Source organism: Nomascus leucogenys, chromosome 7b (genome assembly GCF_006542625.1).
Source record: "Nomascus leucogenys isolate Asia chromosome 7b, Asia_NLE_v1, whole genome shotgun sequence".
Classification (NCBI taxonomy): domain Eukaryota; kingdom Metazoa; phylum Chordata; class Mammalia; order Primates; family Hylobatidae; genus Nomascus; species Nomascus leucogenys.
In genome coordinates, this window is record NC_044387.1 from 102,859,677 (window position 1) to 102,874,604 (window position 14,928).

General features: G+C 38.2%; 1 protein-coding gene across 1 annotated transcript in view; it reads left to right on the forward strand.

Annotated features, from left to right (window-relative positions):
* Positions 1-14,928, forward strand: part of TENM3 (teneurin transmembrane protein 3) — a 1,583,118-nt gene that overhangs the window by 1,432,076 nt on the left and 136,114 nt on the right. The window contains exon 10 of the mRNA XM_030816348.1: positions 6,731-6,853. Coding sequence (XP_030672208.1) covers positions 6,731-6,853 — 123 coding nt within the window. The remainder of the gene's footprint in view (positions 1-6,730; positions 6,854-14,928) is intronic.

Consider the following 14,928-nt stretch of genomic DNA (forward strand, 5'->3'; position numbering starts at 1 on the left):
TATCACACAACAACTCTCCGTTGCTCCATCCTCCCAAACCCTGGTCATCACCATTCTACTTTAAGATTCTATGACTTTGACTACTTCAGATAGTCTATGCAAGTGGAATTACACGGTATTTGTATTTTTATAACTGACTTACTTCATTTAACATAAAGTCCTCAAGGTTTGCATGTCGCATTCTATAGCATGTGACAAGATTTCCTTTTTAAGGCAGAATACTCTTCCATTGTGTGTATATACCACATTTTCTTTATCCATTCATCCATTGATGGGCATTTGGGTTGCTTCTACCTCTTGACTATTGTGAATAGTGCTGGTATGAACATGAGTGTGTAAATATCTCTTCAAGACCTTAATTTCTGTTCTTTTGGGTATGTAGCCTGAAGCGGGATTGCTGGATCATATGGTATTTCTATATTTAATTTTTTTGTGGGATCACCATATTGTTTTCCATAGTGTTTGCAACAAAATGTTGCAATCCTAGCCAACAGCACACAAGAGTTTCCATTTCTTTACATTTGTGCCAAGACAAATCATAATGTTTTTAAACTAAAAATCAATTTGGGAGGGCCATGAGCTGACAGTCATCACCACAATACATGAATTGGTTTAATCATATTGCTTTCCTCCTTAAAGTTTGCACTTCCTGAGATTTGCACCGAGGAAAGTCTTTCCTCACTCTTTCCTTTTCCTCCCACCTGGTGGAGTCATGTGTCCTTCTTCTGTACTGTCTTCACTCTGCACCTGCGTTTATTTGTTACCTCTTCGGGCTGGAGCACAGAACATCACAGTTGCCTCACCTGCAACATCATGGAAAGGAAAGCCTGCTAGCCTTATGGAGGAAACCACTTTTAGAGAAGATTTAGGGAGGGTAAAAAAATGTATGTTATTTTTAGCTACGCTGGGTGTTAGATGGATTACTTTTAAGTTTTTTTTTCTTTTTTTTTTTTTTTTTTTGAGACAGAGTCTCATTTTGTCACCCAGGCTGGAATGCAGTGGCATGATCTTGGCTCTCTGCAACCTCCGCCTCCCAGGTTCAAGTGATTCTCCTGCCTCAGCCTCCCGAATAACTGGGATTACAGGCGCCTGCCACTATACTTGGCTAATTTTTGTAGTTTTAGTAGAGACTGGGTTTTGCCATGTTGGTCAGGCTGGTCTCAAACTCCTGACCTCAGGTGATCCGCCCACCTCAGCCTCACAAAGTGCTAGATAGGATTACAGAGGTGAGCCACTGCGCCCTGCCTAAGTAATTTTTATTTAAGTATAATATGCATTTAGAAAAGTATATGGATCACACTAAGTGAACACACCATTGGAACCACCTCCCAGACAGAATCTGAGCAGCACTCCAGAAACCTCTAGGGACTATGCCAGCCACTACCTGTTCCTTCCTTCCAAGAGGTCATCACCATGATGACTTTCATTCTTCTCAGTCAATTTTACCTGCCTTTGAACTTTATATACATGAACTTACACAGTATTCACTGTTTTTGTGTGACTGGTTTCTTTTGCCCAACATTAGGCTTGTGAGATTCATCTATATTGTTGTGTCTGCCAGCAGTTCGTTCCCTCACGCTGCTGTGTAGAATTCCATTGTATATCTGGACTATAATTTGTTTTTCCATTCTACTGCTGCCAGATGTCCAGTTTGGAGTTGTTTCCAGTTTGGGGCTATTACAAATAATGCTTCTGTGAACATTCTTGCTCATGCCTTTTGTTACTATGTGAATACATATTTCTATGGGATATACAGATAGACTTTTGTAGATGCTCTGGGGACTTAACCACCATTTCTGAGATTTTTAATATGAGAAAATACATCCCAATTCCAAACAACCAACTTAAAAATTATCTTGCAAAATACTCCCATTTATAGATGGTAAGAATCTTGTATTTACCAGTTTTAACATTTGGACAACTTCTGATTATATTTACCTCATAGGGCAAATATAATCATTCTTTCTACAAAAAAAGAAGATAATGGACTTCAAGGTTTTTTAAATTGTGAAAAACACACTGATAAATATATATCTCAGGCAGTATTGCTGTCGTCTACAAATTTCATTCTGCCTTGGATAACATTTTGGATATGAATCCAGGCCCTTTCACTATTATATTCACCTAGAAATACATGGAAATGACATAAAACTAAGAAACATAATACTAGAAATAAAAATTTTTCATGATTAAATCTACACGAATATTATTTCTATAACCTTAAAATTAACAGCTATAATGCTTCCTTTTGTACTTTTATAACTTTAAAATTGTTGTCTCTTAAGAATCTTGGAGTTAACATAGCCTGTTCTTAATTTCATAACTGTCATCATCATATGACTGTAAAACCTTAGTTTCAGACACTATAGTGGGAAAGTACTGTGTAGAACGGTGCCCAGGACACACAGATGCTACCTAGTGATATCCTCGGCCCCAGGCCCCCAGTACTGCCCCAGCCTGCAGTGTCCTGGATATAGTAGAGAAGTGTTATTGTAGCCTGTGGCCCACACACAAGCTGCATTTCACTTCCTTCTCTATGGATTTTCACATCCCACTGCCCTCTGGTAGAATACAGAGGTGTGTAGTGATACGTCTTTTGTCATCAGAAGATCGGGGTTTGAGGTTAACGTCCATTGCAAACTGCATGCAAACTCTCAAAAAACCTTAAACTCTCAACTAATCTCCAGTTGCTTGGATTTAAAACGAAAAAAGATAAGTCATAATAACCATTCAACAGAATCTTTGTGAAGATTAGAGATAATGCCAATGAAGTACTAGTACAGTTGCTGACACACAGCGTTTGTTCAATGAATGGTTTAAAATGTCTATTGCAGCATGATGTTCTACCACCAGCACAAGGAGCATGTCTGTGGCCAGGAATGCCTGTATCACTCCTGGCTTGTACCTCTTCACCTGAGACCCAGGGCAGAAAGGGACTCAGGAGAGCACAGCGCCCCCAGCTGCTTCTTGCTGCTGTCTGCGCACCCTTCATTGGGACATGCCCTACAACGGACAAGGATCCGTTGTGCCATCCATGAATAGTGGCAGCAAATGCTTTTCCATGAGTTCAGTTCTGCTTTCCAACTCAGGCATTGAAGAAGTGGACTTATCCTTCTTTATTTTCAGATGTATTTTATTTGGCTAATTTTCCCTTTTTTTCTGCCAGATACCCCATTTAGTTTTATTACACCACTGCTCAGTAATTTCTGTAGCATTCTTGACTTTTATGAGTTTGCTGCCTGCCTCTCTCCTTTTTCTCGTCTCTCTCTGTCTCCTCTCTCTAGCTTTCGAGAGTGAACCCCACTAACACCCTGCATTTGTATGAATATCTTAAATTATACATAATGAGAGTCAAGGGAATCACTAAATATGAAACACCAACAGTTTCAAAGTAGATAATATCCTAAGACCAAACAACTTGTTGGTTTCTGTTTTCAGTGCAGTATTAAACCAGAGATAATATTTTTGGATATGAGTCTCATTGTATAGCATCTTAAGTAGAACCAGCATCCCACTGTATTGAGATTTTCTGTTATATGTATATATATATATTAAAGCTGTTGCCTATCTGGCAAAAAATAAAATAGCTCTCCCAGCATAAACGTCACATTACTTTTTAACATGTGACATCTGCGCATGATCCTGTGGATTATGTCTCCTCTTCAAAATCCGTTAAAACCGATAATATGAGCAAATCTATCAGGCAAGAAGACTTTTTAATGTTAAAAGATCACAATGATGGCAAATTATTTTGTGTGGAAACTTTGACCTCTTGGAATATTTATTGCTGCTGTGCCAGAGTGTGTCTGTCAGACATTTTACTCTATGCAAAACTAGCTCCCATTATTTTGTTCAAAACTTGTGAAGCATCTGAAACCCTGAAAAATGTATGACGTGATAAGTGTTTAGCAAGTCAAACACTATGCAATTTAATGCAAAATGACACATGAAGTTATACCTTTTTACAAGATGACAACTTGTAAATTCAAGAATCCTATTACCTGTTATCTTTTTTTTTTTTTTTTTTTTTTTTTGAGACGGAGTCTCGCTCTGTCGCCCAGTGGTGCGATCTCAGCTCACTGCAAGCTCCGCCTCCCGGGTTCACGCCATTCTCCTGCCTCAGCCTCCCGAGTAGCTGGGACTACAGGCATGCGCTACCGCACCCGGCTAATTTTTTGTATTTTTAGTAGAGACGGGGTTTCACCGTGTTAGCCAGGATGGTCTCGATCTCCTGACCTTGTGATCCGCCCACCTCAGCCTCCCAAAGTGCTGGGATTACAGGCGTGAGCCACCGCGCCCGGCCTATAACCTATATCTTAATCCATGAAATTCAGAGTTTAGGCTGGGCACGGTGGCTCACACCTGGAATCCTAGCACTTTGGGAGGCTGAGGCGGGCGGATTGCCTGAGTTCAGGAGTTCGAGAACAGCCTGGGCAAAACGGTGAAACCCCATCTCTAATAAAAAAAAATACAAAAAGTTAGCTGGGCGTGGCGGTGTGCACCTGTAGTCCCAGCTACTTGAGAGGCTGAGGCAGGAGAGTTGCTTGAACCTGGGAGGCGGAGGTTGCAGTGAGCCGAGATCATGCCACTGCACTCCAACCTGGGTGACAGTGAGGCTCCGTCTCAGAAAAAAAGAAAAAAAAGAAAATCAGAGTTTAAGAAGAATTGCTGGCCAAGGATAACTTTAGCAGGGAGTGTGAGTATATACATTTATTTAAAATATACAGGGTAGATGTAGCTATCTACCTATTTTTGGTATCTTTCTTACTATAGCATGCTTTTATATTAGGTATTATTAACAAAAGAATGTGGACTGTTAATAGAATATCCTAAAACTACCAAATTTTTAAAGTTTACTTAATTACATATAGTAGTAGTAGACTTTCAGTCAACTGCTCTTCAGGCAGCATTATAGTAAAGCAGTCATTCCTCCGTTATTAACATGTTCTCCTCTCTTAGCCATTTATGCATGTGTTTTCTATGTATTAACTTTTTCTCTAAATTACTATATTTTATCCACACAGTGTTTTCTTAGATTTTTAAAATCTCAGAAAATAGAATATTCCTAATTTTAATTCATTTATTTGACAGATACTTATTGAGACCTACTAGGTATCAGGCACTGTATCTAGTATATATCTTTGTATATAACTAACATATACAAAGTTATATGTCTTATAAATGAGATATGAAAGTCAACTAGAATAGTCTTAAGAAAAACACTTCACCCTGTCAGGGTGTGAGGGATGCACAGGTATTTTCCTGTCAGGGAGAAGCACTGCAGACAGAAGGGACTGTTTATTGAGGGGTGCCATGATCTAGTCAGGTGACTGCAAATAGTTCAGTAACCTGGTGTCCAGACTAAATAAAATACCTCAGCAGTAAGAACTGTCTAGCTTTGTGCCAGCTCTCCTTCATATGCCCTGTCTAGACTCTTCTGGCCTACACCTTCTCACCTGAGCTTAAATTAAATAAGGTGGTTGTAACAAACCTCCTTTTAAAAATAAACCTAATCTCTAACAATATCACATAATTTATCCAAGGCTAAACTCTAGACTGAAGACTGAACCAAAATCTAACTGCATCCAAAGCCCCTGCTGCATGTACTGTAGCAGGTCAGTGCCGTTCCTTTATGTATTGGATCTGAAGGGCTTTTTGACAGTGGTAGTCATCACGCTGCCTTCTTATTCTTCCTCCATCGCTCTAGTAAATTCCAGTATATACAGTAAGTAAAATAATGTCTAAAAATATCAAAAAAGTTCTCTTTCATGATATGGTAATATGACCATCACTGGGTTTCCCTAAAGATATGTAACCTTCCTTAGGGGTTAGTTCCTAAACTGTACTCTGTGCAGCACAAATGAATGTTTAGTATATTAGGTGAATATGACAGTGACATATTTTTCTAAATAGTGTTGATAAATTAAGAAAAATAATACACAGTGTATTCACATTTCAATGTCTGGAATTTAAAACTTTTATAGTTGTATAGTCTTCTAGTTACTTTTTAAATTTTTTTAAATAAAGCAAATTAGTAAACACAATCATAAATTTTAATAAATTTATTAAATATAAATTTATGAAATTATTTTACCCACATCAGAAACTCACATGAAATTACCTGACACATATACATGCTTTTTAATCTGTACCATTATTAAATTGTATGTCATCAATTCAAAAATTACTCATCCCAAATTTAGAATATTCAAATTTGATTATATTTTGTACAGCTGAATTTCGTGTACCAACAAATTCATCTGTGAGACCAGTTTTTGGTTTTACCTTAACGCAAAGGTAGAGGGTCATGTCTCTTAAGAATCTACAGGTGTTGCAGTGAAGTAACATAAATTTGCAAGTGACCTGTGGTCTAGTAAGTTTGACAAATGCTGTTATAGGGTGTTCTACCAGTTACTTAAAAGATGGTGAAAAATAGAACTCAGACCAATTAGAGCAAATAATGATTGATTCCTAAGAGTTTCCTGGTACCAATGAAGTGAATAGTATTAAATCATTATTGAAGTGCCACCATATTGCACTGCCTTGCTATGTAAATTATATTTGTTTGAGGAACTCTTTGTTTTATAATTTTCGTTGCGCAGTTATCCTTGGTATTTCAGAAAATGGAAATTTTAACTTTACATATGACTCTTGTTTTAAACATGCTCAGCAATTGCTGTTGTAGCTGAAGGCAGCAGACCTTTAAACAACTTGTGTTCTTTACCCCCAGCAATGCATCTCTTTGGCCTCAACTGGCAGCTACAGCAGACCGAAAATGACACATTTGAGAATGGAAAAGTGAATTCTGATACCATGCCAACAAACACTGTGTCGTTACCTTCTGGAGACAATGGTAAGCAAAAGAATTATGTATCCTGTGTTTTTCTTTTAACATCCTTTTTCCATAAATTTATTTTTACCCATGCTTACATCTAGTTTAGATGGAACAGGGAAAAGTTTTCGAAATTACAGATATCGTCTTTTCATGAGTTTTTTTAATTAATTTACTTGAAAGGTTGAAAATTCACATTTTTATTACAGGAATAATAGGATTTGCTGCCTTCTGATTTGATGGCTAGGCTTTTCTGCCTTTCCCTTCTGCAAATGTGTATTGAGTTTTATTTTTAGTCTGCAAATAGATTATAATTCAGTGTATCATCTCTTGTATTACCTGGGGTATATTAGGTTTTCTTCATTCAACCTGTGTGTGGAGTTGGAACACTATATTAATTTTATTATAAAAGCATTTAAATGCAAAACACATTAAAGGATTATAGTTTATTGACCTTTTCTCTGGTTGCCCTTTCTCTAAACCTTTAAGAATTTGCACTTTGAGCTAACAAAGATTTTGAAATCAATTGGCTCTGAATTAAAAACGGGATTTAAGTAGTTAGAAAATTCCATTTTTTCAATATAAACACTTAGAAAAGTGTATATATACATATGTACGGTTACGTTGCAAATAGTTTTATATTATTTCTGTGTGTATGTGTGTGTACGTGTCTTGGCCTTGGTATCCTCTGACTTTTTGCAAAATATCATAATACTTTATATCTCAGAGCAACCTGATGAAGACGCTTTTTTCTGTCATCTGGTTAATAAATTATTTCCCTTTAGGCATTCCCCTAACTCTTCTTCCTCTTTGTTTCTTATCCAGTATATTGGTGTTCAGCTTTGGCATTAATATGTCTATCCTCATGTGGCTGGTTTCTTTGCAAGACTAGAAAGAAATTATTTTACATTTAATGAACTTATGTGCTGCTGTGTTACGTGTACCCATTTACTGTGATGAATACTTTGTACACTTTTTTATTCTTTTTTTCCTAATAATAATACTTTATGACACTTCTCTTTCTCCTTAGGGAGGTTGAGGAATTTTACAACATTCGATTTTTATAATAATAGTGAATCCCCCGCCATAGGGAACCTTTTTATATAAAGTTCTGCATGTTCCAGAAGAACTGTAAGCTGGTGACTGACATGTCACCCACCTAAAGTAGACAGTGGCAGTCACTGTAGAGGGGGTTAAAGAGGGTTGAAACTATAGATGGGAAATTTTAATTACATAAATTCCAATTACCTTATTTTTTTATACATTAATAACATATATATGAACAAAACGAGTAACTACACAGAAATTAAGAATATTTATTTTGGTTTGTATTGACTGAAATTTAGATTGTCTCTTAAAATGCATGGTTCCTGTAAAAATGATCAAATGGTACTTATTAACCATACATGTAGGGAACTTTTTTACAGACTGAAGAAATTGTAATTATACCAAAGAGACAAATGCTTATTATGGAGATTTTATTTATTTTACAACATCTTAACCTTTTATTATGATTAAAATGAAAATAGAGTTTGGCTAATTAGTTTCACAGTCCTGAAAAGCATGATTCTGAGAAAGCTGTGGATTTAGAGACTCCCACAGCCTGGGTGCTGGCTCCTGGCATTTTGCCAGGGAATACCTCTGCTCACCTCAGCACTCCTCAGCTCACAGAAGCCTATATTCAAATCCTCGCTCTTTCGCCTGTTTACTTTGTAACTTTGGGCGGCGTGCTTAGTTATTCAGATTTACAGGAAAATTTTAGGGCAGCTCTGGAATGGGCTGCCTAGGATCTTATCAGTCCCAGAGGTTTGGAAGAACAAAGAACATCACATGAATATGGCCGTATTAATAGAAATCTCTAAAGCTGGAGTCCTCGAAAACAGTGGCTTTTAAGCTATTGACCATGACAATGCAATAAGAAATACATGTTACATCAAAGCCAACATATACACACACATATACATATGTATCTGAAATATGCTTCCCAAAATAATATTTATCCTTGCCTTGTAAAATGCATCCTGGGGTTTTCCATTTTATTTTATTGTATTTCTCATTTTTAACAAATGCCACTTGCAACCCACTAAAATAATTTCATACTTTACGAAATATTGTGGTCTGTAATCTCAGAAATACTGCTTTAGTAGCCTTCTTCTCTAAGGGGTACTGAAGTTCCCCCAAGTGATTATAGAATTCAGTTGTATACAGTTCTGTGCACCTTTAGAGCACCTGTATATACATGTAAGCGAAGTACTTTCTTCCTAGATGTGTAAAAGTCTCCTATATAGGGAGTGGTTAACGGAAGCCCCAGAATCAGTTAAGTGCACTAGAGAACTGCCAACTGGACTAAGGGATTTGCAGGAATTGCCCTGCGTGGAAAAGCTGTTTCTCTCTGGGCTCCGATCTTTTCCAAAGAGTGACCTAACTGTTAGTTACTTGCCTTCTTTATTAGTGTTCGAATAGCCCCCAAAACCCTAAATTGTAAGGAATTCTTGCTTCTGCTTTTCCAAATACAAGTTCTTAATATCTCCTAAATATAGTACTTGAAGACCTGGGGCACGGGGAGTGGACGGGAACTCCATTTACAAGGAGGGAGGTACCTGCAAACCGCTGCTTTTAGGCTTTCATGATGAACTCAGTGTCCGTGCACCACCACCCACCACCCACTACTTAAATTTTATATACTATCCAAGAAGCAGATCACATCATCTCTTTAGAAATTCTAGGAGATTACAACCCTTGAGAAAGCTTTAGAATTCTGAACAAAGCTCACTAGGAGAATGAACTGTGAAAAGCATAGTGAGAAAATTATTTCACAGCTTCTAAATGTAATACTTTTATTTATGCAGTCCTATTTTACTCTTATTTTGTAAATATAATTCTAAGGAACAATCATTGTGCTAAGGGTGCAGTCAACTCCCTGCTTGCATTTAAGTTAACAATGAGCCAAAGCTTCTAAATGGTATTTAGTATCTAAAAGAAGGATTTCTATTATATGCCATCATCCTTTACTGATTATTCCTGAGACCTTCTTTGCCTACAGATTTTAGAGATGAGTTATCAGAAGTGTAGGGTCTTAGACAAAACTGATGGAAATGGACAAAGTGAATAAAGAGGTAAGAATGAAGTTTGTAGCTCAAACACTGGTCTCTTTCCAGAAACTAAAATTATTCCCCTGGCCCAAGGAATTCATTTAGCCTAATGTACTGGAAAGAATCACACAGTTCTATACTCAAATCCTGGCTCCTTCATTTATTTACTTTGTAACCTCCAGCAAGTTACTTCACTGACCTCTTTGAGCTTCAATTTCTTCACATGTAAAGAGGGAATAATAGTACCTGTCTCCTGACTTTCCAACTTCAACAGTCGGCAGCCCTACCTATCCCTGGCAAACTTCTCCTCAACAACTATTTCAGATCTTCCTGCTATACTCAAACCCCTGTCTCAGCAGATGACCTTGCATTCTATTAAAAAAAAAATAGAAACTTGCAAGGGGAGCTGTCCTTTTCTGTAAACACATCTTTATTCCTCCACGTATGTGGATCTATGCTTCCACCTTTTCTCCCCATATTCCAGGTTCATCTTTGCATGGGTCCTCTCGATCCCCTTCTCTCTCTTCAGAATGTCCTCATTCTACTGATACCATCCAGTCAACATTTGAACATTCCAGTCTCTCACGTCTTGGAAAACAATAATCTCTTGACTTTGCCTCCTACTGCCTCTCTCTTCTACCAGCCTTCTTTTTATTTATTTATTTTATTTGTTTGTTTGTTTGTTTGTTTTGAGACAGGGTCTCACTCTGTCACCCAGGCTGGAATGCAGTGGTCAGTCACAGCTTGGCTCACTGCAGCCTTGACCTCCTGGGCTCAAGTGATCCTCCCACCTCAGCCTTCCGAGTAGCTGGGACTACAGGCACATGTCACCATGCCTGGCTAAATTTGGTATATTTTGTAAATAGTGTTCCACCATATTGCCCAGGCTGCCTTGAAGTCCTGAGCTCAAGCAATCCTCCTGCCTCAGCCTCCCAAAGTGCTAGGATTATTGGCGTGAGCCACCTCGCCCGGTGCTTCCAGCCTTCTTGAACACAGTGTGCTTAGTCAGTTTGATCACTTCTCTGCCTTCTGTTTACCCCCTTACAGTTGGGCTTTCACAGTACCCCTTGCTCATGACTGTCCTCCTCCACCTTCACCAAACACTCATACTTCACTGAAACTGATGTCTCCAGAGTTACCCATTGCTTTGTCAATAGCACCAGTGAAACCTCTTTATTCTTTATCATGTTTGAGTTTTTGGAACCATTTAATACTTAACCTATCCCTCCTGTTGAAATATTCTTTCCTTAGCTTCTGTGATGCCACATTCACTTTGACTTTCTCCCTGACTGTTTTGGCAATGATGTCTCTGTTTAGTTGACTCACCTCCCCTCTACCTGATCCCTAAACACTGCTGTTTCTCAGGACTCTGCTCTTCACAATGTAATCACTCTGGATTCTGTCACCCACTTTCATGGCTCCAGTTACATTCTCTGTGTTCCTAACTCTCAAATCGGTTAGTCCAGCCTAGGTGTCTCCTCAGCTCCAGATCTCAACTACATAAAATCTATCCAATTGTCTTTGGAACATTTCCACTTGGGTGTTTTCCATGCATCTTAAACTCCGCATGTCTAAAACAGAATGCATCAACTACTTTGGTTATCTATTACTACATAACAAACCATAACAAAACTCAGTGGCTTAGAAAGCAATTTGTTATCATCTCTCATGGTTCAGTGAATTGGCCAGGTAGTTCTTGCGTTCTCACTTAGGACACTACGATTGCTTTCTGATGTTAACCAAGGTTAACCGAAGGCTCCACTGAGCTGGAAGTCCAGGGTAGCTCACTCACATAGCTGGCAGTTAATGCCATCTGTTGACCTGAGCTCAACTGTAGTCACCATCTGGGGCACCTAAGCATGGCCTTCCATGTGGCTTGGGCCTCTTAGAACATAGCAGCCGGTTCTGAAGAGGAATATCCCAAGAGGGAGCATGCCAAGAGACCATGACAGCAACTACCAGCCTTGTATAACCTAGCAGTGGCCATTCTAGGCTATCACTGCCATCACATTCTGTTGGTCAGGAAGTCAGCAAGGTCAGCCAAGATTCCTGGGGAGGGGAATTAAACTCCTCCTCTTGACTAGGGACCTGTTATGCCATTGCACAAGGGCACGTGGGATGGAAGATACTGTTGTGGCCCTCTTTGGAAAATACAATCGCCAAGCCATCTTTCTTTCCAAATTTGCCCCTCTTTCAGGGATTTCTGTACAGTACCTTCCCACATCCCCCACTCCACAGTTTTGCTTTCTGTGGTTTTAGTTACCTGTAGTCCACTGTGGTCTGAAACTATTAAGATACTTTGAGAGAGAGAGAGACAGACCACATTCACTGAACTTTCATTGCAGTATATTGTTATAATTGTTCTATTATTATCTTTTTCTTGCCTCATGTATAAGCTATCATAGTCATGGATGTATAGGAAAAAATATAGTATATATAGGGTTTGATATTATCCACAGTTCCAGGCATCCACTGGAGATCTTGGAACACAGACCCTACAGATAAGAAGGGATTCCTATATTAGGAAATGGCACTGTCGTTCACTTCATCACTGGTCCAGGAGGCCCAGTGACTGCTTCTACTCTCTCATCTCCCGTATTTAGTCTCTAAATTCCTTCAACTCTGACCCCATAGTATCTTTTGAATCCTGTTTTCTCTCAACTGGATATAGTAGCCTTCTATCTGCGCTGTATGTCTCCAGTCTTGCTCATCCACTCTTCACACACAAATTTGAGATATCAGTTCCTTGCCTAAGACCCTTCAGTGACCTAGATTCTAGTCAGAAGCCTTAAATGACTTACAAGGCTCTCCACAGTCTGGCTGTGCATCACACCATACTGTAATATAAAAACAATATCACACAGAGATACAGAGGATAGAGTTATGAGCCTCACCACCTGATTTTGTGTCCTAGTTCTGATCATTAATGCCTGTGCTACTTGGGACAGGTTATATAGCTTCTTTGTGCCTAAGTGGTCTCATCAGTTAAAAGGGACTAATTTACTTCATAGAATGGTCTTTGGTCTTGAGTATTCAATGCAAATATACAAAGGTGTAAACGTACAGTGGTGTGTGGAACATAGTAAATGCTTGAAAAATGTTTATGGTTATCACTATTACTATTTAATGCATCTCATCTTTACTAGACTATAAGGCAAGGATCCTGTCTGTTCTTTCACTGCTGTATACCAAGCTCTTGGCACAGTTCTGGCATGTAATAGGTGCTCACAAAGTATTAGTTGAATGAATGAGTGAAAATAATACACTAAATGATATGATATAAAGTATACGAAGGGCCATGCATCAAGTATATGCAAAGTACTAGTATAGAATAGTGGCTAAGAAGTGAAGCTGTGCCACTCACTGGGTGCCTTTAAGCAAGTTACCACTCTCACTTCCTGTTTCTTTATAGGGTAATGTAAAGGTTTACAATGAGGTTTGAATCAGATAATGCATGCAGGGTGCCAAGCAATGATTGGAACATGACAGCTATTCAATGCATATCAGTGATTGTTTGCTCTTCATTCTGCAATTCAAGATGATGCACTTGCAATTCACAGCAAAATTTTAAGAAGACACTTCTCCAAATCAGCATCAGTAGTATCCTCTAAAGCAATAATGGAAATCCCCATCATTCGTTATTTATATTTTTAGTTATTTGAATTTTATGAAAGAAATATCATCTTTTTTTGAATGCATAGGATTTATTCATTTTACGTTTATGTAATGAGCACTTATGATGTGCCATGCACGGAGCAAGATTCTGGGAATAAAGCAGTAAAAGCAAGATGATCCCAGCTGTTGTTTCCAGAGCATGTGAATTCTAGGCTAGACGGGAATCGAGCGAGTTATTACGATGAATTAGAAAACCTCCCTTAAGTGGAGTGTACCCTGACAGAACATTTCAACACCAGCTTGATTTCTAAAGGGGCGGTAAGATAAATGCCCAATTTTAGCATAGGATAATTTAGGAAAATAAAGACTGAAATAAAAGACTATACATTTCAGTCAGTGTAACTATGGCAAGTAAATTCTCCAATCAAAAGAACTCTTTTTGTATGAATACAAGTTGAAAAACTACAAATATGCGTGTATGTGTATATATGCATATGATTTATGCTGCTTAAACAAAACAATTGCAATTGCTTTTAAATTTCAAATTTTTTTTTTTTTTTTTTTTTTTTTGAGATGGAGTCTCACTCTGTCGCCCAGGATGGAGTGCAGTGGTGCGATCTCAGCTCACTGTAAGCTCCGCCTCCCGGGTTCATGCCATTCTCCTGCCTCAGCCTCCCGAGTAGCTGGGACTAAATTTTATATTTTTGATCATCGTGTATCAACTTTCTCAAGTACTAGACAACTCTAGAGAGTTTGATTTGATAGCAGGTTGACGATTACCTGTGAATTAGAGAAATGGAGCTGACAGGGCTGCGAGAGCACTGAGTTTTGTTCAGTATTGTTCATAGTACTTGTGTTATTACAATGTGTAATAGCTCCTTAATTAGATGCTATATTGATTTTGTCCATTAAGCTATGTTTGCAAAGTAGTTATGTCTTACTTCACTTAGCTTGTGATATAACACTCTGTATCCACAATGCTAAATTATGGCATGTGGTTGTTTATAAAAAGGTATGTTCTCTCAGAGCTCTCAAAGTCAGGGTATGAATCCAAGGTTAGGTCATAGAATTGGAGGGTGGGCTATTGATTGTCTATAAATGCCTAACATGGCTTCCTGATGTCTTAATTATTAGTGCCTCTTTGAGATTTAAGATGATATTATCATTTACCTTCTGCAACAGTTGCAGTTAGACTTTGACAGTGAATTTCTTTTCTGCCTTTCTGTTTCAGTCATTATAGGCTTGTTTACTCACATCATAGGCAAATTCATGATATATATGGCAGAAAACTTAGCATTTGATAATTTTCACTGATTTTTCCGATAGCACAAAATAATTTTCAAACAGATACCAAACCTCCTAATTACCAATATGACTTTAAATCTTCTA